We start from the raw sequence: 25,546 nt of genomic DNA on the forward strand, positions 1-25,546 counted from the left end.
ATATATATATATATATATATATATATATATATATATATATATGGTTATTACCAATGCATATATTATTATTTTATTACGCAAACAGGAAAGTTATGATGGAAATCTTCATGTTTAAAAGCCCAAAATACATTAATACGCGTATCCTCCGAATGGTGGGTGTGTGCGTGTGTACACAAAGCTGCTTTGAGATATCTTTAAAAATAATATTATGACCGAACGTTTTTTTATTATAACGTGCTGCTGCCGCACGAAGAAACTTGGAAATAATTTCTGGAGTGTGATATTCGCGTTGTGTCTCGATAGTTCTTGATACTCAAATAATTAGACGACATACCATTTGACCGAAGGAGTTATCTCCTCCCCAGTCTTTCCCACTGGACGCGTCGTCCGACGATTCCATTCGCGTGAGGTTCGAACTGTCACTTCCACCATCATTTTCATGATTTAATTCACCCACACTTTTGTCATTTAACGGCTGTCGATGCGGATTAGACGAGACGAAACTCCAAGAGAGGAGAAATACTAAAATCACTGAAATCTTCATCCTCGACAAGGCTTTGCAAACTGATACCTGTTGTCGTTAATCGTTGCGTTTTATACTCCTTCTAGCAATTGTGAAAACATTCTGTTTCCTCGCAAAGGTGCGATGGGTGTCCAAATGTTGTTCCAAAGCGCGTTACGCGCAACTTCGATTCGTCATTTGATTTTATTTAATTTATGGGTCTATATATTTTCTTCGAAAGCACCCCCGTTCTTTGAACGATTACAAGTCACAGCAGCGATAGATCAGGAATATCGACCCGAGACGTTATTCGTCACGCATTTGAAGCTTGCGTGTGCGCAATTTACTCGTAATTTTATAAGTACGGGGGAAGGGAGGGAGAGGGGGGACTGAGGTTGCAAAGCGTAAAAGCAGACATAAACTTATAGTACAACGTAAACTTTAATCGAGTACACTCGTCCGGAAAAGATGATGAAACTTGCGCAGTTTACTTAAAGAGATCTCGATGTTGGCAGATTTATAACGAGGATATTAAACCTGCGCTTATCGGCACGAATGTCTCAAGTAATACATCATATTTCTCGTTTTATTTTTAGCAACAGAGGCATCCGCCTCTTGTTCTTGGTTGGATGTTCCTGGTGCTGCCGTTCCTACCCGCGTCCAATCTCTTCGTCACCGTGGGCTTCGTCGTCGCCGAGCGAGTTTTGTATACGCCGAGGTAACCGCGCCAACTGCTCGCCAAATTATCACGTAATCACGACGATTGATGCCGAACGGCCGACGTGAATTCCCCCCGTGTAAATTTTACAGTGTCGGATGGATCATTTTGATCGTCTACGGTATGCAGGTGAGCTGGACAGCCGTGCCACGACGGAGAAGTTGGATCACCACGGGAGTGGTACTCCTGCTCGTGCTAGGATGTTTCCGGACGGTGCTTCGGAATAACGATTGGACGTCCAGAGAAACTTTAATCAAGTACGTGATAAGGAATTATTTCCGCGGAAGCCAAGGAGGGATTTTTTTTTGGAGCACAGAGATAAATTATTCGATAAGAAATTAACAGACGGATATTTCTGACCAAAATATCGAATTTTTGTATCTGATCAGAAAACATCTGATGAGAAATATCGGTTCATAACTTTTTGAGAGGTTTATCTGATGAGTGCCATTATGAATCGGAAGTATTCGATTAAATTTAATCGGATATCCTGATAGGCTGTGAAAATTCATCGGTATTTTGATCGGAAATATCCGTTTGCTAATTTTCTATCGGATAATTTCTCTCAGTGAGGGAGGGGCGCTCTGTGATCGATAATAACCTTATATTATAAAGCGTGTCTGGGTGTATCAACTTCGCGCGGCAACGATCAATATAAGTAATCGTCTCTCGCAGTCGTTGCACGCAATCGTATCCACCTCGCAATTACCGCAAAAATGATCTCGTCACGCGAAGATGTCCGTGTGGACATTCGCGACGAGCGCTTCGTTCCGACTTAAACGAGAAGGCTGGCGCGCTGCCAGTATTGTAAAGCTTCGCGAACTCCGTGCAGCCGCTAGGCGCCGATTGTATGGGGTCGCGAAACATAACTAACGTAGATACGGGATGACGAGGGTGGTGAGGGTCGTGTCGAGGTCGGAAGGATGGTCTTGTCTGACCTCAAATCGCCTTGTTTCAGAGCGGGGTTGCGGTCCCTGCCCTACAATGCCAAGATGCATTACAACTTTGCCAACTTCCTCAAAGACACGTCGCAACCGAACCTTGCGGTCCACCATTATCAGTTGGCCCTCTGGTAAGTACGCGGTGATTCTCTTTCTCGCGCAGAATGGTCGGTATGCAAAATCTCGAAGCGTGTATTGAAACAAAAGTGACGTTCGTTTACTCGCGCGGGAACAATCGCGCGGGCGTTATTGCCTGCCAGGGAGAGTGTTGTTATGCGCACACTTCGTATACCTTTCGTTATCTCGGAGTCAAAGAATAACACAGGGATTGTTCTCGTCTCGAATTGTCGGCCAATATCCCACGATTCGTTGTCTCGGAATGTACAATTTCTTAATTAGCGACACATTTCAACAGAGACTCGGCATTCCCGCCGTTGCTTGACGTGCCGACGACACTGCTCAATTATTTGCAATTGTTCTTTGTATCATCTTTCTTATACGAGATTAATCTTGAACACACTTTGCATGTAACGGGAACTCATTCGACTGCGCGTGTCGTTTAACAAGCCTTTACTTCAATGAGCATTATAACTGATTCGTGAATGGACTTTCTTCTTTTTGAGTACGCTCTCGATATCACGCGAAATCGATTAAATTTGTAATTCGCTGCTGACGCTTAATCATTTCCCGATAAATATTTTCGCTGCGACATTCATCTGCACAATGAATTGCGTGTGTACGAAAGTTTACGTTGAAACGCGTGATGGCAGAGATAATCAACGCGATATGAGTACACAACTGGCGGAAGATAGCGTTGCGATGCCGATATCGATATAATTTCAACGATAAAATCCGTCATTCCATAAATCATCATAAATCTTACTTTATTGCCATGTCAGTAGCGCAATGCGGCGCAACGCGGAGTTCCTATTCATTCCAATTATATTTTTACTAAAAACAGAGAAGATACCGCAAAAACATATACACACACACACACACAACGAAATTGGATCATATTTATTCGGATTTCAACCAAATTCAAAGGGATGAATAAAAGCTTATACTAATATACTTGACCTCGTAGCATTTGCAACAATGCTAAAGTCGCGAGATCCTATTAAATAATTCCAGCGTCATGAGTCCGATAGTCTGCACGAACAATTATCACGTATCCTGCTCAGAATACTGAATGAACATAGACTAAACTTGTGTGAAAAATTCAGTAAGACTTTAAATATAGCGTATAAATATGCCATAACGTGATAAATTTCTGAAACGTGTTAAATATTACAAACATTATATGTTGTGTTTGCCTGCAGTTTGCTATTTACGTATCTTTCTTTACGTATCTAAGAAAGATATATGTTCATGGAGAAAAGTGGGCCACGCGACATTTGAGAAAGTTTCTCAAATGCATCTCTCTAAAGCACGCAGGATTATCTGAACGAGATGGTCTTCGAGCACTGGCGCCGGACTTGTCTGGTGACTGTTTGAACAGCCGACCAAATAATTGCCAGCTGCTTGTGTTGTTGCCTCATATGCGCAATTCGTTTCGTGTGTGGCTAAACGCGTCGAATCATACGCCCATTTTTAGACTTTTATTAAGACAGCTTACTCGCTCTGACGATTAATGAACGACTATCCGCGTAAAAACCACATGTAATTGTGTACCTGTCACGATACGTTTAAAATATAGCTGTCACAGATCCATTTGAGACGCTCGCCAGCGAAATATTACGATAATGAAGTCACTCGGAATTCCTTCATTATTGGACAATCGACATCTGACGAATCATCGCAAGAGAACTTGTCATTATCGGCTCAAATATCGGGTTGATGCACAAGTCCGTGCGAATTTTTAAACAAAATTGAAGTGCATTTTATTCTTGTTAAAAACAATTTTAATCAATAATATATGTGCCATTTTTTTTGACGATCTTTCGCCACTTTTCGCGTGTAATTTCATAATTTCTTTCTTGTATAACATTTTTGGTTTTTTTCTGACGAAGAAACGTCCCGAATGATTTTTCATATCTTCTGATGAAGCGAAGTTTATACCGTCAAGGGAGTTCTGTAATGAGCGAAAAGAATGTTAATTAGAGGGTGTAATATTGGATGAATACATGGATGGGAGTGAGGAAAAACATCCCAGTCAAATTCCAACAATTTTTGCAAAGTAAAAAAGCATAATACATCGGAAGAACTCATTATTGCCTTTCATTTTCAAGTCGCAGACAAAGACAACTGTCTTTCTTCAAACACTATCACATACATTGCAAATATGCTGTCAGCTACCAAAGCTTGTATTGCAGATAGCTAACTCTGTGCGGAACTACTCTAATACTTCCTAATACAAAAATGTGAATGCCTATTAGACAAAAATTTGCACGAACTTATGGATTAATTCAATACCATAAAAAAGTACTCTTACTTTCTACTTTGCGTTTATGTATTCGACGGAACAAATTACGCATGAGCAGATATCAAACATAAATTCATGAATATGAATGTTACTCCGTGAAAGAACGTATCGCCTCGATGTACATGCATTTGCATTCAGAACGCGACTTGATACCCTTCACGGTGGATGTATCACGATGAAGTAGAGGAAGAGGGAAGTAATTAAAAGGATTTATTTATAAATTTCAGAATTGCTGAAGAATTTTAATCAACTTTCAGCTTCGTCTCCCCCCTTACGACTTTATAGTAATTCTTTCATCTTTCGGCAACGGAACACGGTAAATTAATGCATAAACTTATCGGTACAATATAATTGCAAATTGTAGATTTACATTTTTTTCACCAACCCACCAAATGCTCGTTGCTCCTACCTTGCTGCTCACGATTTACATCGCGGATCATGTCGTCCCGGCAATCCTTCACGAAACAACGTCGATTACGTCATATTATCCTTTATTATTATTCAGGTCCGCGTATGGTTAGCTTTCTGTCATCACACGCGCGCAAATTCTACTTTCACCCGCTTAATCTGTATTTCTCCATCTATAGCGGGAACGGAATACACGGAATATTATAAAAGGATGACGTAGTGTGCAATCTTGTTATGCCGTGCTACACGCGGACCTTCTCTTTCTCTGCTCCTCAACTATAGGTCGAGCCTTTTTCTCGTCGCGTCTCCCTCGTGCACAGCGCGAGCAGGGTCGCAGCAAACCGACAAAAGTGCATTAATTAGCCGCAGCTCGACTGCGCTCGAGATGAAGTGGTAACCAGTCATTCGTTTTTTCTGTTTCGCTCTCTCGTTCCGTTCCTCCGTCACTCGTTCCGCGCTCCTGTAATTTCTGCATGCGCATTTCTGCCCCCCCCCCCTGCCCTGCTCCTCCTCTACGAGTACTCCGCGAATTTCGTTATCCCGCTTGTCGCGCGCGGGGGTTGGTACGAGACTCGTGCGCGCGGTGATGGGTGACGCGCGACGTAAAAAATAATCGGCCGTCGGGAAACGAACGTGCCCTCGCTTTGAGCTGGCGGGACGCGTGTTTTCGCGCTGCGTCACGACTCATCATCGTGCAATCATCTGCGGCAAACCGATAAATCGAACCGGTCGCTCCCCCGCACCGCGCTTTAACCACGCGCGAACGCTATGTGCCGTGCGATGCGTTTCGCAACACCGCGCACGCCCGCGTCGGATTGTTTCATCGTAATATCGGATTATTTGTCTACGCGGACGCAATCAATCCGGTAAACATATCGGGAGAATGGCGGTGGCGCGGTGCGGGCGAAAAATTGAAAGGACCAGGGGGGAAGGGAGTGAGACGGGTGAGAAAGGAGGAGAACAGGGAGAATTGGTCGCTGCGGCGGAGTAGCAACCTGGCGGAGTAGCAGTCGCGGCGAGGCGGGGGTGCAGCTGCAGTTAGATGAAAATTGCATTTCGGCGGTGCACCCGCGTTCGCGTCCAGTCCGCTCACTTGTAGATCTCATTTCCTACCGCTGAGCTCTCTCCAGCCGTTCCTGCAGGCAGGCAGCTCGCACCTCCTTTTTCCTCTTTTTCTCCCTTTAGCCCTCCCGCTTTTCCGTCCTTTTTGCGTCACCACTGCGTGGCGATCTATGCGGCTCGGCCGGTATTGGCTCTGAAAAATCGAATCGCCGACTAACCAGCAATTTCCTCCACTTGTTTCGTGTGCCAAATCGTCGCGTCGTACATACGTACGCTATTCCAGTCGACGCATAACGGCTCGTATGTTCGGCAAGAGGGGGGAGAGAGAGAGAAAGAGAGAGAGAAAGAGAGAAAGAGAGAGAGAGAGAGAGAGAGAGAGAGAGAGAGAGAGAGAGAGAGAGAGAGGGAGAATAAGGAAGAAACCGCCTATCCTTCCATCAATCTAACGTTTATCTCTTGCTGGAAGTGCGTGTTTTTTATGGTTGTATTGGTTAACGCGCGATTCCATAAAATCCCTTTCGAGAAAACGACACGATTCACCCTTACCTCTGCCCCAGTTTCGCGCGTGTATGCATCTCGCATTTCTACCGCGTGTCCCACCCTACGTTATAGCGGGCGCGTTCATCGTCCACAAACACTCTGGCTTCTGGTTTTGAACCTCGCGCGACGAATTAGTTTTCGATCTGTCGTACGAAATTTCCCCGAGGAGAGAGCTATGGTGAAGTTTCACCTCCCGCCGGAATATCGCGTCGGGTAAGTAATTTAAAGTAGCCCCCGAGATTGACCCGGTCCGTGCACGAGTAATAATTGAGCGTCGCCGGAAGAACATAGAGTTCTCCCGGGGTGTTCGCTTCGGCGGCTGTTTCACCCTCGCCCGTTTTTCTCCCTCTCTTTTTCTCTCTCTCTTTCTTCTCCATTCTCTCTCTTTCTCTGGAGCTCTTATTGCATTCGTGGAAAGAATGGCGCGAGGTGTCCTGAGAATTGTGAGCGGAAGATAAAGAGGAAGACGAAATGAAATGAAAAAGGAGAGGCGAGCATACTCGGTCGATGGAACGTCGTAGAATCGAGGTAAGACGCGACTTTTCTGTTTGCTTTTCATTCGCCGGGAAAAGCGGACCGTATCGTGAAAACGCATTCCTACGCTCTCTTTTACTCGTCCTCCCCTCCTCTCTCTCTCTCTCTCTCTTTCCGATACGTTACTTTGGTATACAGTCACGTTACTTCCCTATCGGCTCGCCTGCTCGCTCGCTCGCTCTCTTAGTCGACAGCCATGAAATGCCAGAGTTTCACGATATTCTTACTTTCTTTACGTCAACGGGCTATCCTCTTACCACGTTCAAACTCCTCGCATGTCTCTCTCCGCTCCGCGTGTGCAAAAGAGAAAAGAAAGAAGCTAAACCATCTTCCGAATTCTTAACTTTTTAGTCAAAGTTTCGCCTTGATGATAACAGAACAAGATGATGCGTTATTATCCGTTGCTTTCGTTAGAAAAAATTAAAGTTTAAATCATCTGTGTCCGGGTTAAAAGAGGATGCAAGAGTCGAAATTTTTCTCGACAAAGCACCGATTTTTTTGTCTCAAAGTATACGTTATATTGGCTGCATAGAATTACAAATGCTCTTACATAATATGTGCGAGAATAAATGGGAACATTACTCAATACATAAAAGAAGCGATAAAAAATTTCAAAGTTGACATTTCGAATGCAAATCTGCCTGTCAGATGCTGTCAGTTAAAGTAAATATTCTGACATAAAGAATTTGGAGTTTGTACGTACTGAACCCGAGTTTGCTCCGCTCAGAAAAATTTCAAGGAACATTGCTGTATCTCTACATCTGAATTTAGAAGCTAAGTCGGAGAAGTTTGCAGAAAGATTTCTGTATATGCGTGCTTAAGTTTTTCGCTAAATAAAATAAAGCGATATATTTACATAAGATCTATATGCAACAAGAAATACGAAAGAGATAGCATGATTATATTAGTGACGATCGTCTCTACATTAGGATAAAGTTATGATCATTGGAGCGACGTCACACTATTACACTCTCTGTTGCGATAACACAGCAATGATCTGTCAGAAATTTCCGTTGTCATGTCACAAGCATCGACAGATCCTTCCCCCTGTCGACTATCAATTTACGCGAATATGTAGTGAGGACGTATATAGACTTGTTTGGTAACTATATGATATTATTTTTATGAGACGCATTTATAGAGGTAAATACAAATATGATATATTATTTAACTATATCTTTAATAGCATACTGATTACTTATTCTTCTATCGAATTTCTAGTACGTTATTGCTGGGATTTTGCTACGTGTTTTTGGTAATAGGTGTCAACCTACTTAGTTGTCATCATTGAACTACGTAGAAGGTGTTCTCTCTTTCTCTCTCCTCCTCCCCCTCTTTTTCTCTCTCTCTTTTTCTTTCTCTCCCCTCTTTCCCATTTCTTTCTCTCCTCTCTCTCTCTCTCTCTCTCTCTCTCTCTCTCTCTCTCTCTCTCTCTCTCTCTCTCTCTTTCTCTCTTTTAATAAACTAGTCCAATTAAATTTTCTTTATAGAATGGTCAAATGCGAGAAATATTATTGTTGGAACGAGACAACAGCACATGAAATTGGGATTAAAATTATTATAGAAAAAAGAAATTGAACTCAATGTTACTAGCAGAATATATGACATCCCAAAAGTGACACTGAAGCATAGATTTGAAGGAACCAATAAAAATGTCAAAGATCACTTCTAAATAGTAAATTCAACAGGTGATCTTCTATCTAAACTAGAAGAAGAATTTGTGACAGAGGTTCAGTAAAGATTCACGTATCGGTTCAATCAAGATTCCACTGGTCCCTAATGAACGAAACATTGTCACAAGTTGTTTTTCTTTTATTATACAATTGTCTGTAAAACAATATCGTGTGTTCTATAAATATAAAGAAATAAAGTAAACAACATTATCTGTATAAATTATTTTAGTCCTAGGTATTAGGTAGTAATTTTTGTCAAAATAGGATCCTTTAAGTGGTCTAATGATCTCAACCTCACCCTCTCAATATTTTAGAATTCGTCATTGACTCCAGTATTTTCTTAAGAAGATATTGAAGTTGACGACAAACTGAAAAAATGTCGATAATGTAGAAGCGATGTGGACACGATTATATCATCCTTTTCGTATTTTTTGTACATATGAATCTTATATAAATATATGCTGCTTTGTTTTATTATGTTAGCAAGAAACACAACCACGCATATATAAATATCTTTTTTCTAAATTTTTTGTATATCTTTGATATTCTATATTTAATTGTGAAGATACAGAAATGTTTCTTCAAATTTTTATTAGAACAGCAAACACACGTGCGGTACGTGCAGTACAAGCTGCAGACTTCTCTATCGTGTAAATATTTACGCCAACTGATAGCTCGAGATGTCAATTTAAAAAATTTTTTTGCCGTTTCCATTACATATTGTACAATACTCTAATTCAGATAACACATATTTTCAGTGTGTAAAAGCACATATAATTCTGTGCAACCAATACAACGGAAACTCTGCAAAAAAGAATCAGTATTTCGTCGGTGAAGTTTGCAAGTACGGTGTACTCTAAAGTATCTCTAAAGTATCATACATCCCCTTGCATTTTCTGCGTTTAGTCTCCCCACACACGATACCTCGATTTCCTTTTTCTGAAAAATCAATTGTTTTATGCGCAATAGTATTCATAGTGAATTATCACGAGCAAGCACGCTCCCTAAAATATTCTCATCCCCTGGGGTTTCCGAAAACATTTGTTGTACCGCGTGAAAATGAAAAATTATTCAAACAAAACATTACAAAAATTTGTAGCGGTATCTGTAAAGGTACACGCGGTGCGGTTGAAAAATTTCCGGTTGCAGTTGATATCGTTATTTTACGATTTGTGGCAAAACCAGCGCCGCGATATGCGCCATTTGCAGGTGATGCATTGTTGCTGGCCCGTAGATACCCGGCGGTGGACGAGACATATAAACCGTCAGAATTTTACACGGACATTATACAGCCTTATATTTACGATAATGCATTATTTGATTGCAGTTTTACGACGCCGCTTTTACTATTATTCAGCCTCGGAGCATAAAACGCCACGCCACGGTGTGCGCAGCTTCTGTATCTCGCAGTAAATCAAGTGCGAAGGAAATCCCTTGAATACGCTGATCCGCAATAAAAATTCTCGGGACAATCGCTCGTAGAAAGGAAACGTGGAGAAACGAGTCGTGACTATACATGGCGGCGCTTTGCCTGAATAATATCGACACTCTAATAATAATTCACTGCGTATTGCTTTCCGAGTGCATTTCGTAAGAATCGTCCGCACATATAAAACCATTCAATTAATACGAATAGCTCTTCACGCTCAGTTTACCTTCTTATCCAAATGAGAATGTTGGTCTCGATATTAAATCACTTTGTATCAATTCTAGGCGACCTCGTTGAATTTCCATCGAAATACAAATGTAAAAAATGTAAAAACGAAATTATTTATTCACCGTATTCGTGGTATATTTGTTGGCTCGGAGAATAAACCGAAATTCTGCCTTTCTCGCGCGCTCGGCACAAAAATAATCAAGTAAGATTCGCGTAACACAGTTTACGTAACACGTGGTTGTGTTATGCAAGACCAAGTACAAGAAGAAAGTTTGTATTGTTGTTTAGTGGCCGTATCCTGAGCGTTGTGATATTAATAATGTTTTACGGTAAACTAAGCTCCTATATACGTGCTTATGATGCTCAGCTTGAGCAATAAGTACATAAAGACTCCCTATAGTAGCATTATTTTCAATCTTTGTGTATGTATGTGTGGACCAAGTCGGCTAATTTAAATTACAGAACGTTCCAAGAACACAGCCAAACATTGACACTACATTTTAGAAATGAAAATAAATAAAGTAATGAATAGGTAAAAGTATAATAAATAGGTAAAGTAATGAGTAAGAAATATAAAACTTTTTTATGGTTTTTCAACTACAAAGAATATCTACAAGAAATTTTATTACTTAGATAAATAGATAATAAATCGGAAAAATATGCCATAGGTATTTTTTTTCAATAAACATGGCGGTACCAAAATGACGGTCGATTTGAAGTGTTTAATTCGAATTTTCGTTGATATTTGGTTATTGAAATTGTTTTACTATGTAATTACTATGTAAATTGCTATGTAATTTTGTAGTAATATTGATCCTAAAACAATTTCGATAACCAAATATCAACGAAAATTCGAATTAAACGCTTCAAATCAACTGCCATTTTGGTACCGCCATATTTGTTGAAAAAAATATCCATGACATATTTTTTAAATTAAAATATCGGGAACACGTTTTAGATACTTTCCTGAGCGATACTAACACGTTTTTATGGAGAAAATAGGAATAGGAAGAAGAAAAAATTAACCCTAAAAACATACGGTTTTTAATTTTATTTTGCAAAAATTTTGCATAAATTGCGATTTTTTTTTAATTTTCTCAACGCTATTCGATAGAGCGATATCGAAATTATATATATAGTACAGTTATATAATAGGAATGGTACTCTTTATAAACAGACCTCATTTCCGTAGTAAAATAAATTGCTCAAATCAACGTAAAATTTCAGCACATTTGAGCGTTAATAAGTTAATATTGTGTTAAACGCACGCGTCAAATATTTGTTCCGTGACAACATATTTGTCCGTCTCACAAGCGGCGAATCAAATCTTCCACGACAACCGACTCTGAATTCTAATTATTATTTATTTGATAAATTCCTTTCTTAAAATTCCCAATTAAGCATTTCTTTCTGATTTCTGTTTAACCTTTTCGCTATTAACGAGACATATATGTCCTGGGACATTCCCTATTATTAGTAATATTACCTTATTTAATTGGATAAACAGCTTTTTTGGCATTCAGAGCACATCAGTTATCACTCTACTTATTACTGTTGGGATAAATATTTTCTCAAAAACTCTAATAGAACATCAGTCTTCCGGTTTTATCCCTTTAACGCCAAACATAAAACTTCTCAATTTATTGCTAAAATTACATTAATTATAATATATTTAATGAAGCGAAAGTAAAAAAAGTTGTACATTTAAAAAAAAAAAATTAGTAGCGAAAGGGTTCAAGCTACGAAAAATATTGCCTCAGCAGGAGTCGAATCTGGACTTCCTTATTTGCCGGGTGGGGTGCCGTACTAATTCGGCCACTGACATTTGGGATTGGGGATTTTAAGAAGACAATTAATGAAATGATAACGATATAATTGATATTCAACATCGATTTGGAAAGTTTGTCTATACGTTGTAAGACTGAAAAAATATTTGGCACCTATCTAACACGGTTAAACATCATTATCTTCCCATTCAAATATGCACCAACATTTAACATACATCACTCTTATAGGCCTTATCTCTCTCTTAATTAGAAAATTTAGTTGTGATTACCGAGTAATTCAAGTTCAGCACGTGGCGTGCTCTAATTTTTGTCATAGCATATCACGTATGTATAATCATTTTGTTTACATGAAATTTAGCGGAATTGATCGGAATGTGTCCCGAACCAACGTGAAACGTGCATGCGTACAATGAACACGCGGTGGAGGGTGCCTGTAGAAAGGGAAGGTACGGTGGAAGCCGTGCGGTTAATTTATCCACCGACGTTTCCGACGTGCGAGCAACGCGAGCCTATAGTTTGCTGATCGATTCTTCGCGGCGCAACGAAGCGACGCTTCGTCATTGTTCTACGTTCGCGGCGATATATTTATGGGGAACGATGTCCAAATGATGCTGAATTAATTCTAATCGTGATACTTGCACTAATAAATCGTGTATATTAAAGTGTTTCACGAGAGACAATCGAAATCACAATCATTGAATACGCAATCATGCGAGCGCCCGCACTTGGATAAAAAATCCGCTTGGATAAAAAGGACAACCTATTTATTTATATTTGATTGCTAAAATTATCTTAAGGTAGTTGTTTTGCGACAATATTACTAAAATTTTAATATTGAATCCGCTATATTAAATTTTTCAAATATGACTTTAGATTCATAATCAGCGACCAGAAAAACAGAGAAATACATGTTTTCATAAAAATCCACTGAGCCGTCGAATTATGCTCCTGAAAGAGTTAACGTATTGATATTTTTGGTTGAAACTGCTCGTATTAGACATATGTTTGTAAACATATCCTGCGTACCGATAGAAAAATAAATGTGACGTTGGATTTTTTTATACTTTATCCTTTTTTTGCATTTTTACATATCATTTGTAGAACTCTAAGATTATTTAACTATAAGAAGATCCTACCTTTAAGAAGATATTGTACTAATGTAATAGGACAGTAAATATAGTATATAAAGTACAACAAAACATATTGAGTTCGCCATTTTGAATTTTGAAATTTTTAAGGTTGCGTCATTATTTACAACTCAAAAAGCATCAACCAAGCCATTTTTTTCATAGGTTTACTTTGCAATATTTTTCGTAAATGAATTTTTAAAAATACCATTTTTTATATAATATAATTTTTTTATATATTAATTTGTTTATGAATAATTAAATTTGTAAAATTTAATGTTCTATGCAGATGATTCTGTTAGAGGAACATCTAAGCTTCACAATGAATCTACCGGCTTGAAGTTTTTACAAATTAGTTTAAATTTGTAAAAACTGCTCTAAAAAAGGTGTATCATATATGATACACTATGACTTAAAGAGTTAAGAGAAAAGGGTTAAGCCTTGTGTGTGTATCTGAGTGGTCATTAAGTTAGACATTAAAGCTAAGAAAAATATAATTTAAAAATTATTATTTATCATTATCTTATTTAACGGAACAACCAGGGTCGGAAGCGCCTTTTTAATCGCACCTTCGTTGGTGTATTGAGTCCGACATACATATATTTCCATCTACCTCCCTTCTCTTTATCTCGCATACTCTTTCCATCTTCGAATGTCCAACACCCGTCGCTGTCTTAACTTTACGACGTTCCGCCACCATAAAGTTGGTCTACCGAAAATTACGACGAGGAATCTTGTAAGGAGCACAACGTCCCAGCTCAACCGTGGACGAGCTTTCTTTTACGGTAAACGCCAACGGTAAGCTGTGACGCGGCGCACGGCATACGAATCTAAATATAGTTTATGGCCTGAATGTCCGTTCGAGATCGCCGTTGCTTCTTTTGTTTTCGCCTTCGAGAGTATCGTAAAACTATCGTGGATTAACGTTCTTAAACACATAGTCCTTTTTGCTTGGCAAACGCCCAAGAGAATTGTAGTCGCTTGGAAAACGGAGAAATTACATAAATCAATGTTGCAATATTTTCCCAACTTTGAATTTTTACGCGGAAATGTATAGTTCCCTGAGTAAAATTCTAATTTGAATAAAATTCTATTTTACGTTCGACTTTCCTCACTCTGATTTTAGTAGCGTTAAATTTAAACACAGTCCTGTTTTTCCACGCAACTACTTCCTCAGTCGATAATTACATTTGCGGCTCGTAGAGACATGAAGCAAAAACTGCCGGTGCATTCGGTTGCGATGGTTTATTTATATCTCGCGCGCTAGTCTCTTCGTCGATCGTGCAATTTCACGATGACGAGGAGAAGTCCCGACATACGCGCCCGCTAGACATATTAAATAAATACTGGAGGAACGCGATACAGTTCGCAACTTCCGGAAAATGATGCTGCACAGGAAGGGGGTCGGCGTGGAAGGATCTATTCGGGAAACATAGTCTACCACACTTTATCTCCTTCTTATAAATGAAACAGGTTATTTATTATCCAATAAAGAGACACTCCTGGCACGCGGCACCCTGCTGGGTACTTTACGGGGATGGCAACCCCTGACGTGTAAATATCGAGGTTTCTCCGCGTCCCTCTCCGGAGACCACTGTACGCTATTCCATCTTTTACGCGAGTTTTCGACAGCACATATTCCACGCGACTCGTACACGAGTTGGAAAAAAACAAAAACTTCCCCGCGGCTGTGGAAAGCGTTCAAACAGGCGTGCCGGTTAATTATTTTGAGTCTCGTGCGTGCGCGGGCACACGCACGATTTTACGTTTTTACACTTTACACAGTCCGATGAAAAGAGCGATTGATGTTTCAATTAAGCGTTTCTACATCCAGCAAACTGTGCATCTAGAAAAGAACTGTGCATCTAGTTGCAGGATGTTATTACTTATAATCTCATGTTCTAAGCGCAAACTTTTACTGAAACGATATTCCTCTTCTAATGAAGTGGACTTTTATAATTAGAAAAATCTACTGGATGTTATCTTAACTTTCTTTTAACTTCCTTTTGAGTCAAGAAATGTTTATTTGAGACACAAAGCCTTTTTGCGAGAGACGCGACAAGCAAAACTTGTAGAGAAAAGAAGAGGTTTTTCTAACTTTAAGAATATTGTGCTTAAATATTTTCCTTTTAGTTTCAGAAGATCCTCTTGGGAGGCCCTGTGTAAAATCCTCTAGGATTGAAATGATCCCGTTAAGGATAAGATTATATTTTGTTTAGGTGTATAGAGAAATATCGATATAGCCAATTTATAGTTTGCTAGTGCTGAAGAAGCCAAGCAGTTCGTAAAATTATTTTTGAAAAATTAAATCTGATATTTTCTATACAATTATGCTAAGAAATAAACACAAAGAGAAATGTGACATAATTATTATCCCTTTTATTTGTTGATATTTCGCCTCAGTATCTTACCGGCCGATTTATACGTGAAATGTAATGTGACGTGACTTTGCCAAGTCCCTGTGCTTTAAATCGTGCGCCGGTCGACTACAATCTTCCAGACGGATTACTTGCCAGGAGCGTGTACTTTTGTGCGCGGCGGCACAAATGAAAAATTGTTGCGCGGCTGGACCATTCGACAAAGTGGCCTTCATTAAAACTTTGTACAGCTTTATGGAGACGACTAATAGCCCGGGGTTGTTTTGCACGCGGTGGCATGTTTGCGTCAGTACCGGCCAACGAAGCGAGTCGATATGGCCTATGTAGATTATGAGATATGAAAATCCGGGATTATCAAGCGCTTTGCCGCCGAGCATGAAAGACGCGACAATTTAATCACGCGCGCGCTAGCGCTCGCCCACCGCAAAAAGGCGCAAAAGCCACGCGAGAGTTGGTCTTGACCAAGTACCTTCCTCTTCGACCCTCTTCTTCTTCTTCTTCTTCTTCTTCTTCTTCAGGCTGTAGTTGTCAAGGCGTACTCACAGTGGCTAACGTGTGTGCGTGGATGTGCGCATACACGAGAACTTTTAACGAAGTTTACGAAACGGCTGATTGATTTTCTCTTAACTCTCCGATACCGAGTTATCCTTGGAAGCGTGCGACGCATCTCGAACATCGCCTGAGAAATTGACTGAAAAAAAAATGCGACAGCACTCTCTCTCTTACACACACACACACACACACATGCATATATTAATTTGTAGCTACGCGAGCATTACCACATTTATTTTTACGTTCTTTGATTACTGTTTTATTGTTTATTGCGACCTGTAAAAGGAAAACAACACGAGACTTCAGAGAGTCTTTAACTCTTGCATTCGTTATATACATAAGTCGAAATGGAAAACACATATCATCTTAATATACATTCTTGAAGACTGGCTATCTGTAGAAAATAGGAGGAATTATATGATGACACACACACACACACACACAGAGTTTTATTTTCCTTATATTTCAAACACAGCAACCAATTTATTTATACAATCTTTTTATTTCCATTGGCTGTGATTAAAGCTACCCAGGTTACAAATTGGATAAAAAGTAGTGCCGAATTGTCGCACTGAGCTATATAAGAAGTTATTCACGGTATAGGCTGTATATTTATGAAATTCTTTACCTCATAATGTAGTAAACTCGTCGTCTCTGACAGCCTTCAAGCGATTATTACTTAAGCTCTTACAAAAGTCGAAACGTTCGGTTATCTAAGCTTTTCATTTCTTATAATAACCAGGTTTTTATTGTACTAGTATTCCTGTTTTACCGTATTATATTATTACAACCTAGCGTACAACTTTATTTCATTTTGCGCTCTTTTTATTTTGCATTTTTATTGTTGCGATTGTTGTGTTACTTTTATGTTATTTTTGCTTTATTTATCTTTTTACGTGATTTCAATAATTTATAATTTTCAACTTTATTCTATTTAAGTACAATATCAATAATTACATTGTTACTATATTCCTAAGGGATCCGAACTTCAGGGGGAATGAAATAAACTCTACTCTACTTTTTCTTTCTTTTTCTCTCTCTATCAATTATCACAGATAATTATAATGAAATCGAAGCATGATCATAATCGTAGGCGAAATGAAACGGGCGCGCAATTTTCAAACGATCTGAACTCTCGACGCGCTACGTGAAATGATCAGTCAGGAGATCCCGCGTACCTCGTCCGAGATAAAGTAATAGAGTAATTAACTCAGGGGAAAGCCGGGCTGTATTTACATAATTTGAAATTTAAAAGAAAGTCATCGAGCGTGAGGAGCGGCCTCCTTCAGGGCAAAATAATGACTGCGACGGGGAACATCGCATTTGGGGGACATGCAAATCACCTTGCGGGTACAGCTCCATCGTCGCGAGTTTTTTGTTCTTCTTGTTTCTTAATTGAACCGATTAAGGCGCCTTTCAAACAACTCAGATTTCCTGCACCGATGCTTCCCTCGACGCACGCGGAACGGCATGACGCTCGCCTCGGCTAAACGGCGACTTCCGTCGATTCTTTACAAAAGAATTCCCGTCGCATTCGACAGGACAATGCTCTTCCCGAGCCGAGCCTGAGTTCCAGCAACTTCTGAATCCGTCGCGATCCACGACCGAATTTTCCCGGAGGAAGGCACGCGAGCTCGCTACTACTCGGATAGACTTTCCCGTCGTCCTCCATTGCCTTGTATTCTCACCCCTCCTCTCCCCTCCCCGCGCCACGCACACTCTTAGCATTTTCACTAGGATTGTGACTTATCCTCGAACCTCGCGGAAGCAGCGCATACCTTCCACGCAATCCTCTTTCCTGCAGACGAGGAAGCCAAGGTACAAGGCATGTCCGCGTCTTAAGACGGTCTCCGGCAGGAATCCCGAAGAATTTGATAACTATCTATAACAGACAGCATCCCCGCGACGAAAAATTTCCGCTTTATCGCATGGGCGCCACGTAAAACGCGGAATTTTGGGGAAATGAACGTAGAAGGGCTTTTTCACCGGCGCGGCGTTGGCGACGCTTGTAATTGCTTGGTATTTTAAAGAGTTAAAAGTAGAATGCGAAATTCCATATTCGTTACAAACATTTGGATTTCTGATAAAGCTTATTTCGCTGTATTTCTCTTCTTCCTTCCTCTTTTGTATAGAGCGCTCTATCGTGCAAAACGTTGTGAAGTAACAATAGCGCCCGTTATCCGGAGATGCACGTATATGGAAATAGACTTTCGCCGAGAATAATACGCGGACATGTAGACATACATATACACACATATATACATATGTACATATATACATACACACACACACACACACATATATATATATATATATATGTATATGGAAATATATTTATATGGAATATATATGAATATACTTATATAGAAATAGACTTTCGCTGAGAATAATAGACACGTAGATTATACATACATATATATATATATATATATATATATATATATTACTGCATTGGTATAGAACGTGCCGGATTATCTTTTTTTCCCTGGCGCTGTTGGAGCAACGGTGCTGGATTTCCTCTTGGACCTTTATCCGCTTTCCTCATTCCGCCGTGTAACTCTTACACGAATCCTATCTCCGTATTTTTCTTCGCCCTCGATGGTCCCTTATTGAGCTCTCGGAAGCAACCCCTGCCGGGCCGTTATACCGCTACGAAACAACCAACCTTAGATTTCGCTAGTAGATATCTCCTCTCTGTAATATTTTCCAATACAGCTACATGTGGACGCGGCTCCAAGGTCGGCTCGCTACGTAATATATCCAATTTCTCGTATCCTCCGTACAATTCGATCGGTTTCATTTGATGTCTCACCGTTGGAATATCTTATGGACAATATTCGATCCTCGGTACATCCGCTCGCATGCGGAGAAAACACCCACGCAAAGCGAAACCATATATTTTAACGCCAAATATCGGAAAACAATCTAAGAACAAGTAACCGTATATTTAAATATGCTGCTGCCTTTCCGTGGCGAACATATCTTTGTAAATTGTTCCCCAATTTTATACGATTAAGAGCGGATTATCGAAGAGAAATTAATGCGACCTACGTATTGTATTGCACATACGACTTAACTCTCTAGTGAATACTTGCGTTCGATAAATGAAAACGCCGATCGACTACTCTCGCCGGGAAATATCTCCAACAAACGTTTTGAAAGCGCAATCGGTCACGATTCGTAGACGGAAATACTATTCCCCCGGAATGACGAGCGCCATCAAAGGCTAATGGATTCGGCCTGGGGTAATTCCGATCCATTATCTCGCTTGTAGAGCCTTCGTTCGCGCGCGGTCTGTTCAATCCATCCTTTTGTTTCTTTTCGCGTCCTGTTGAGTCGAGTTCACTCTTCTCTTCTCCCATTCTTTCCCCTTAATTCTCCAATTGTCCGTGACCTATGATTCATTTAGATAATTTCACACCGGTCTGTATGGTTAGCGTGACATCTTTTGCAATATTGAAAATTTCGGACATTTTATTTGCGTAATATACGTTGTTATTATCATTGTATAATGCGCATGGAAACGAACGTATAAAGAGTACGCGTTGGATTTTGACGAGGGTAGAATTACGTCCGAAACATGTAATCGATAAATTTTGAAGCGACATCTCTCTCTTTCTCTCTCTGAGAAATTAAAACCCTGACGTGAGAAAGTGCGTGCACGCAATCGACGAGAGATTGCCAATGTTAAAAACATCTGACTGTGTCTGTTTCAGGCTTTGGCCAGGCTACGCCAGCGCGCATAATAATCTTGGGACTCTCACGATAGACGATCAAGCGGAGTATCATTTTCTAGCAGCTATTCACGCTCAACCAGGTCACGTAAATGCTCACTACAATCTCGGTCGATTGTACAGGTCAGTGAATGAATAAACATCTTCATCCCGAATATTAGTGCGATGCGAATATCACGAGCCACTTCGTTGTGCGCAGGAGGTTTATCAATTACTAATATAATTAATCAATTGGGCCAACCCGGCGGTCACGTCGGCGTGACTCATTGAATCGCATTATATCAATTAATTATTAGGAGCCGCTGGTCGCTCCCACGTGATAAAAGTATCTCCTCATTCCCTGGTTCGCCATTTTATCAACGGGTTATCGACCCGGCGCGAGCCGCGTTTCCGACGGTAAATTTAGCGTGGGCTGTAATTCCAGTGGCATGGTTAAAATTAAAGTTTAATTAACGCCTCCTACTTGATAAATTAAAGTTTAATTAAGGATAGAAGTGTAATACACGCACGGCTAACCGATGCGTGAGCATAACAATTTTCCGCTCATCGTACGTGCCCATCGTGAAAAATAAATGTATCTCGGTATCATTTTCCTCTCTCCCTTCTCCCTCCTTCCACTCTTCTCTCTTCTCTATCTTTTTTAAAAATATTTGTTCAAGATCCTATACATATGTCCTATACGAAATATTTATTTACGACATTTGATTATATATTTTGGCTTTCCATTCGCTACCGCGCACAACGATGTATAAATAACCGAATCGTAAAATAAAACCGGGAACTGTTTTTGCCTTCCTATGAAAAATATCTGGTGTAATGTTGCCAAGAAAAAACTAAATTCATCTCCACGATGTCTGATCCCAAAACATTTTTACTATCTATCTGAATAGTTTAATTGTTTTTGTAACTTTTGTCATTGTACATAAGGTCGCGTAAATTTATTAATTTTATACGAAATCTACATTAACGCTTGCGCATCGAATAAATTATGCAGTGGCTCGAATAAATACGTATATACATTTATGTATATAGGTATGTGTGTGTGTGTGTGTGTGTATGTGTAACGCATGACAAAGCCGTGCATATGTGACGTGCGATGTAATAAGGCGACTCTCTTTGAAATAGAATGGCTGCATTTGTGCGCGCAGACCATGATGCACGCTTTTGTTTCGATTATAAAGATGCGCGTTATCATCGTCAACGCATGCATGTGCTCACATTATCGTCGCATGAGACTGCAGAGAGATGTGTGGAAATTAGATAGCACGCTCAAACCGCGCGAGTTTCTTTGAAATTATCAACTGCAATTTCTCAAATGTAATTTAACGTTATATCGTACAGAGAAACATATAATTTCGCGCACGTACGCGATATTTTTGTGTTCGCGAATATATCAAGACGCATTTGCTACGTGAAGTGATATAGGCCAGGTAGAAAATGAATAATAATTAGACTGTAAAGAATAATTAGAAAAAGGAGAAATGATGCCCAACAGTACGTGTCCAAATTGAACTTATCAAATATCGCATGCATCAATGTGTCGTATTACTCCGATTCATCAGGAGTATCTCACGATCTAAAGTTGGGTCGTAGCCCAGAAATTGAGAAGGAATGATAACAATGTAACGTATATTATACTGCCCATTAGTTCCACTACATTGTGCAATCCTCTTTTTATTATTTTCATTTTATGACCACGTGCTCTACTTTTACCGCGCTCAAAGAGGCATTTCTTTTAAGTTATGCGGAACGTCGTGGGCTCCTTATCAGCAAATCTTTCCGTCCTTACGATTTGCAGACTTGGACTTTCATGGCTCAGTCCGCCGAGCGCGAGAGCTTTTCGGGGGTATTAAAATTAATGGACGGTACTTGGAAAGAGCGGTGCCGTCATTGAATCCGCGCTTCTGAGATATTTTCTAGTTGGCTCGCGCGACACCCCACAGCGCAGACAGATGTCTATATAAATGCTCCCCCGTCGGCTAGTGTTTCCTCTCTCGATCGCGCAAAAACGCCGAGAGAGTGATATTGGTAAAAAGCATCGGCCGCGCTACGGGAGTAAATAGTAAAAACGGCATTGTCGATCGGCATTATTGGCGTCGCCATTCTCTGACAATTACCGGGTCTTTTGTCGGGCGCAAAGTCGATTACATGAAAGCGCACGACTATAATTCAACCGGACGCGTTCGCGAAATTGCCGTTCAATTTGTACGGGAATGCCGAATTCACCGCGGCAACTTACCCCTCGCTCTTTTTAACGCACCCTCGGCCTTTGATGATCAACTGCTCCCCATAAAATGCGATGCATTTTCATCGTATTTATTTGCACGTTAGAGTAAGCCAAACAAATTGCTAGCGATATTATTTTAGCGAGAGAACGCTATTGGTTTTCCGCGTGCCGGGAACAGCGAGTCATTAAACACTATTGCTTGGACGATATGTATTGAATTTATAATTGATGCTAATTAGGATTGAGTTGCTCGTTACTGGTTAAGAATAATAAATGACATTCTTCCAATTACGTTACGTTGCCCGTTGATTACATTTTATTGGATTCTTCTAATGATTTCAGCTATTATTTATATAAAATACATTACAAGTTGCAAATATATACACAACTGTCGTGTATGTGTGTGTGTGTAATGTGTGACGTGTTTCGACTTAACGCGAATCGTTACAAAATATCATTATAAATCTGCTGATATTTCATCTAATTATAAAATCACAATGAATGCGAAGAAACTCATTACTCTACGAAGTATCACTCTCAGTGCGTCACGCTAAGAAGATTCAAGCGTTTGACCAAATATAAGACAAATTTATAACACGTATACGATACATAAGTTAATCGAACTGACAATGTGTAACAGAAATTTCAGTCATTATTACCTATCGTTTTCCAGATATTTAATTATAAAATTGTATTATGCAAGCATATGTGGAATCTATATAATACAATAAAGGATTTTGAAAAATGGGTATTATTTTTTTGTACAGAATCAATCTTTATAAAACTTGATACAGACATAAATAAGCCTTAAGGAGATGCTAAAGCATCTATAAAAACTTTACCGACAGACATTTTTCTGCAAAGTTTACGTCGTATTGCTTGTACATAATTAAATGCTTTTACGCAATGAAAGGACGTGTAAAAATACACATAGGCACAGATCTGCAAAATAATTTCATGATATCATTTTTCTACATTTATTTTTATATTTATTATAATTTATTATTCATTTTAATGTAACACTTATGCATTTCCAAATCGAGTTAAATGATTATTTATTAATTTTTTCAAATGTAACAAATTTTATGTTTTTTTTTTTTTTTATAGTTGGTATTGAATGAGTATCATATAACTTTTATTTTATCACTTTCAAAATATTTGATAATTTTTAAAATAAAACAACGGTTACATGTTGTGACTTTCACGGCGTTCATCTTACTAATATTGTAAATTTATTCTTTTAGTTATTTCAAACGATTTTACTAATAAAATTGAGGCCGGAGTGTAGTGCTAGAACTTCCTGAGAACATTTGTAAGTCACACTCGCGAAATTTTCTGTTTTCAGAAGGACGAACAGAACAGAGCAGTGCATCGAAATGTTAAAGAGATGCGTGTCGCTGGACCCAGCGTATGCGCCGGCATTCATAGTTTTGGCGAGAATTGCAACCGGTCCGGCAACAGGCGAGCTCCTGAGGCACGTGATTCACCTACAGCCACGCAATCCAGACGTTCTCGCCGAGTATGCTCACTGGCTATACGAGAACGGTGAGTTACTGTTACACAAAATAAGCTAACGGAACAGGGGATAGAAAAGAGATCGCATTAAAGTCACATGAAGCGGAGAAGCGAAAGTGTTAAGTTGATTTATAAGTTCGGGCGGATGTTTGTCTACACTGAGAGAAAAATTACCTTAAAATCAACAAATATTTATTTGATGGGTACCATTAACATATTTATTTAAATCTAAATTCTCTTTATTTAAACTAAATATTGTTTACTTAAATCAGGTAACCAATATTTGATTTAAATAAAGAGAATTTAGATTTAAGTAAATATGTTAATGGCACCCATCAAAGAAATATTTGTTGATTTTAAGGTAATTTTTCCCTCAGTGCAGTAATTTTAAAGAAGTGTCTTCGTTACGGCTTGACAATGGGAAACAGTAACGAAATTTTCCGGTGCATTATGCTTTTTTATTTTAAAAATTATTTGAGATATTTTCCCTCACCCACCATATTCCCCTGACACTGTCCTCTCCGATTATCCTGTTTCGCTCATTACAGAACTCGCTTGACGATAAAAATTTTGCTTCTTTAGAAGATATGAAAAATCACTTGGAACGTTTCTTCGGTGGAGAAGCGTTTCACGAGAAGTGAATTATGAAATTACATGAGAGATGGCAAAAGATGGTAAAACGATGCATATATCATTGATTGAAATTGTTCTTAACGAGAATAAATTGCACTCCACTTTTGTTGAAAAACCCGCACGAACTTATAGATGAAAACCCAATAGAACAACTCCGCCATAACTAACCACGAGGTCGTAGTCGCGCAGCCCTAAATTTACACTCACGGCGAGCCTGTCTGGTGCATCTTTCAGGTAAATGGTTGCCCTCGCTGCGCTACTACTCTAGAGCCATGGAGATTTTCCCGTCGCACAAGCCGTCGCTTATTGGTATGCTGAGGATCCTGAGGTTGCGAGGTCAGTGGTCGCGGGTGCACCAGCTCATCATCAGGTGAGCATTTGCGACCTCCTCGCGCGCGCACGAGCATCGCACGTGTTTAGTCACCGGCGGTGGGAAACATTAGCGGCATCCGAAAGGGGATGGTGCTGTGAGATTACCGCCGAGCATCACGTGTTGCCTGTTCCGCGTTTAATCGTTCGTGCAAAAACGTTGGAATACGGCGGGAGGGACACGTTCAGGGAAGAAAGGGATACGAGTGCTCCAGCAGGGCATTATGTAAGATAGTGCCGAAATGCCACATTCCGCAGGATATCACAGCGCGGCCTCGGATGCGGCGGCGAGTCGCAAATGTCCGAGAGTGCCCGTAATTTCCCTGCCGCGCGCGATCGCGAGATCGCCGCGTATACGTACTCCCAGGCGCGTTACAAATTCCGGCCATGCGACGAAGCGTGGCTCTATCGCGCGGAAATCCTTTCAATTTCAGATGGGCTTTACAGCGTCGCGCGCGAATCAAGCGGGCGGGCGGGCGGACGGCCGGGCTTATTCGCGCGGCAAGTACTCGGTACGTTAGCGCACACGTCGATTCGCAATCAGCGAACGGATTCAATTTTTTTTTCCCGGCGAGCTTTCTCTCCCGCGCGATTTTCGTTTCGCACGGCTTGATTAAAAATTCCACGCGATCTTCGTACTTCACGCGGAATATATCGAATAAAGTAGCGAAAAAGAAGGGAGAAAACAAGGAGATACATACGTAAAGGAAAACACAACTTTGACAGTTTCTCGCGAGTTGACGCGATCGTTCTCTCCCCCCCCCCCC

At 40.0% G+C, this 25,546-nt stretch overlaps 2 protein-coding genes across 3 annotated transcripts in view; one reads left to right on the top strand and one right to left on the bottom strand.

The window, feature by feature from the left end:
• The window catches only part of LOC116847561 (serine-rich adhesin for platelets-like), an 11,355-nt gene extending 10,777 nt beyond the window's left edge, over positions 1-578 (bottom strand). Inside the window, exon 1 of the mRNA XM_032822658.1 lies at positions 335-578. Within this exon, the coding sequence (XP_032678549.1) occupies positions 335-544 (210 nt within the window). The 5' untranslated portion in view covers positions 545-578. The remainder of the gene's footprint in view (positions 1-334) is intronic.
• The window catches only part of LOC116847562 (protein O-mannosyl-transferase TMTC1-like), a 240,500-nt gene that overhangs the window by 194,820 nt on the left and 20,134 nt on the right, over positions 1-25,546 (top strand). For both annotated transcript variants that reach the window (XM_032822660.1, XM_032822659.1), the window contains exons 8-13: positions 1,099-1,220; positions 1,313-1,477; positions 2,179-2,292; positions 20,018-20,158; positions 23,608-23,807; positions 24,645-24,780. In XM_032822660.1, the coding sequence (XP_032678551.1) occupies positions 1,099-1,220; positions 1,313-1,477; positions 2,179-2,292; positions 20,018-20,158; positions 23,608-23,807; positions 24,645-24,780 (878 nt within the window). The remainder of the gene's footprint in view (positions 1-1,098; positions 1,221-1,312; positions 1,478-2,178; positions 2,293-20,017; positions 20,159-23,607; positions 23,808-24,644; positions 24,781-25,546) is intronic.

The sequence above is a fragment of the Odontomachus brunneus genome, unplaced genomic scaffold (assembly GCF_010583005.1).
Source record: "Odontomachus brunneus isolate Ranch 3 - 2012 unplaced genomic scaffold, Obru_v1 Obru_scaffold_080, whole genome shotgun sequence".
NCBI classification, from domain to species: domain Eukaryota; kingdom Metazoa; phylum Arthropoda; class Insecta; order Hymenoptera; family Formicidae; genus Odontomachus; species Odontomachus brunneus.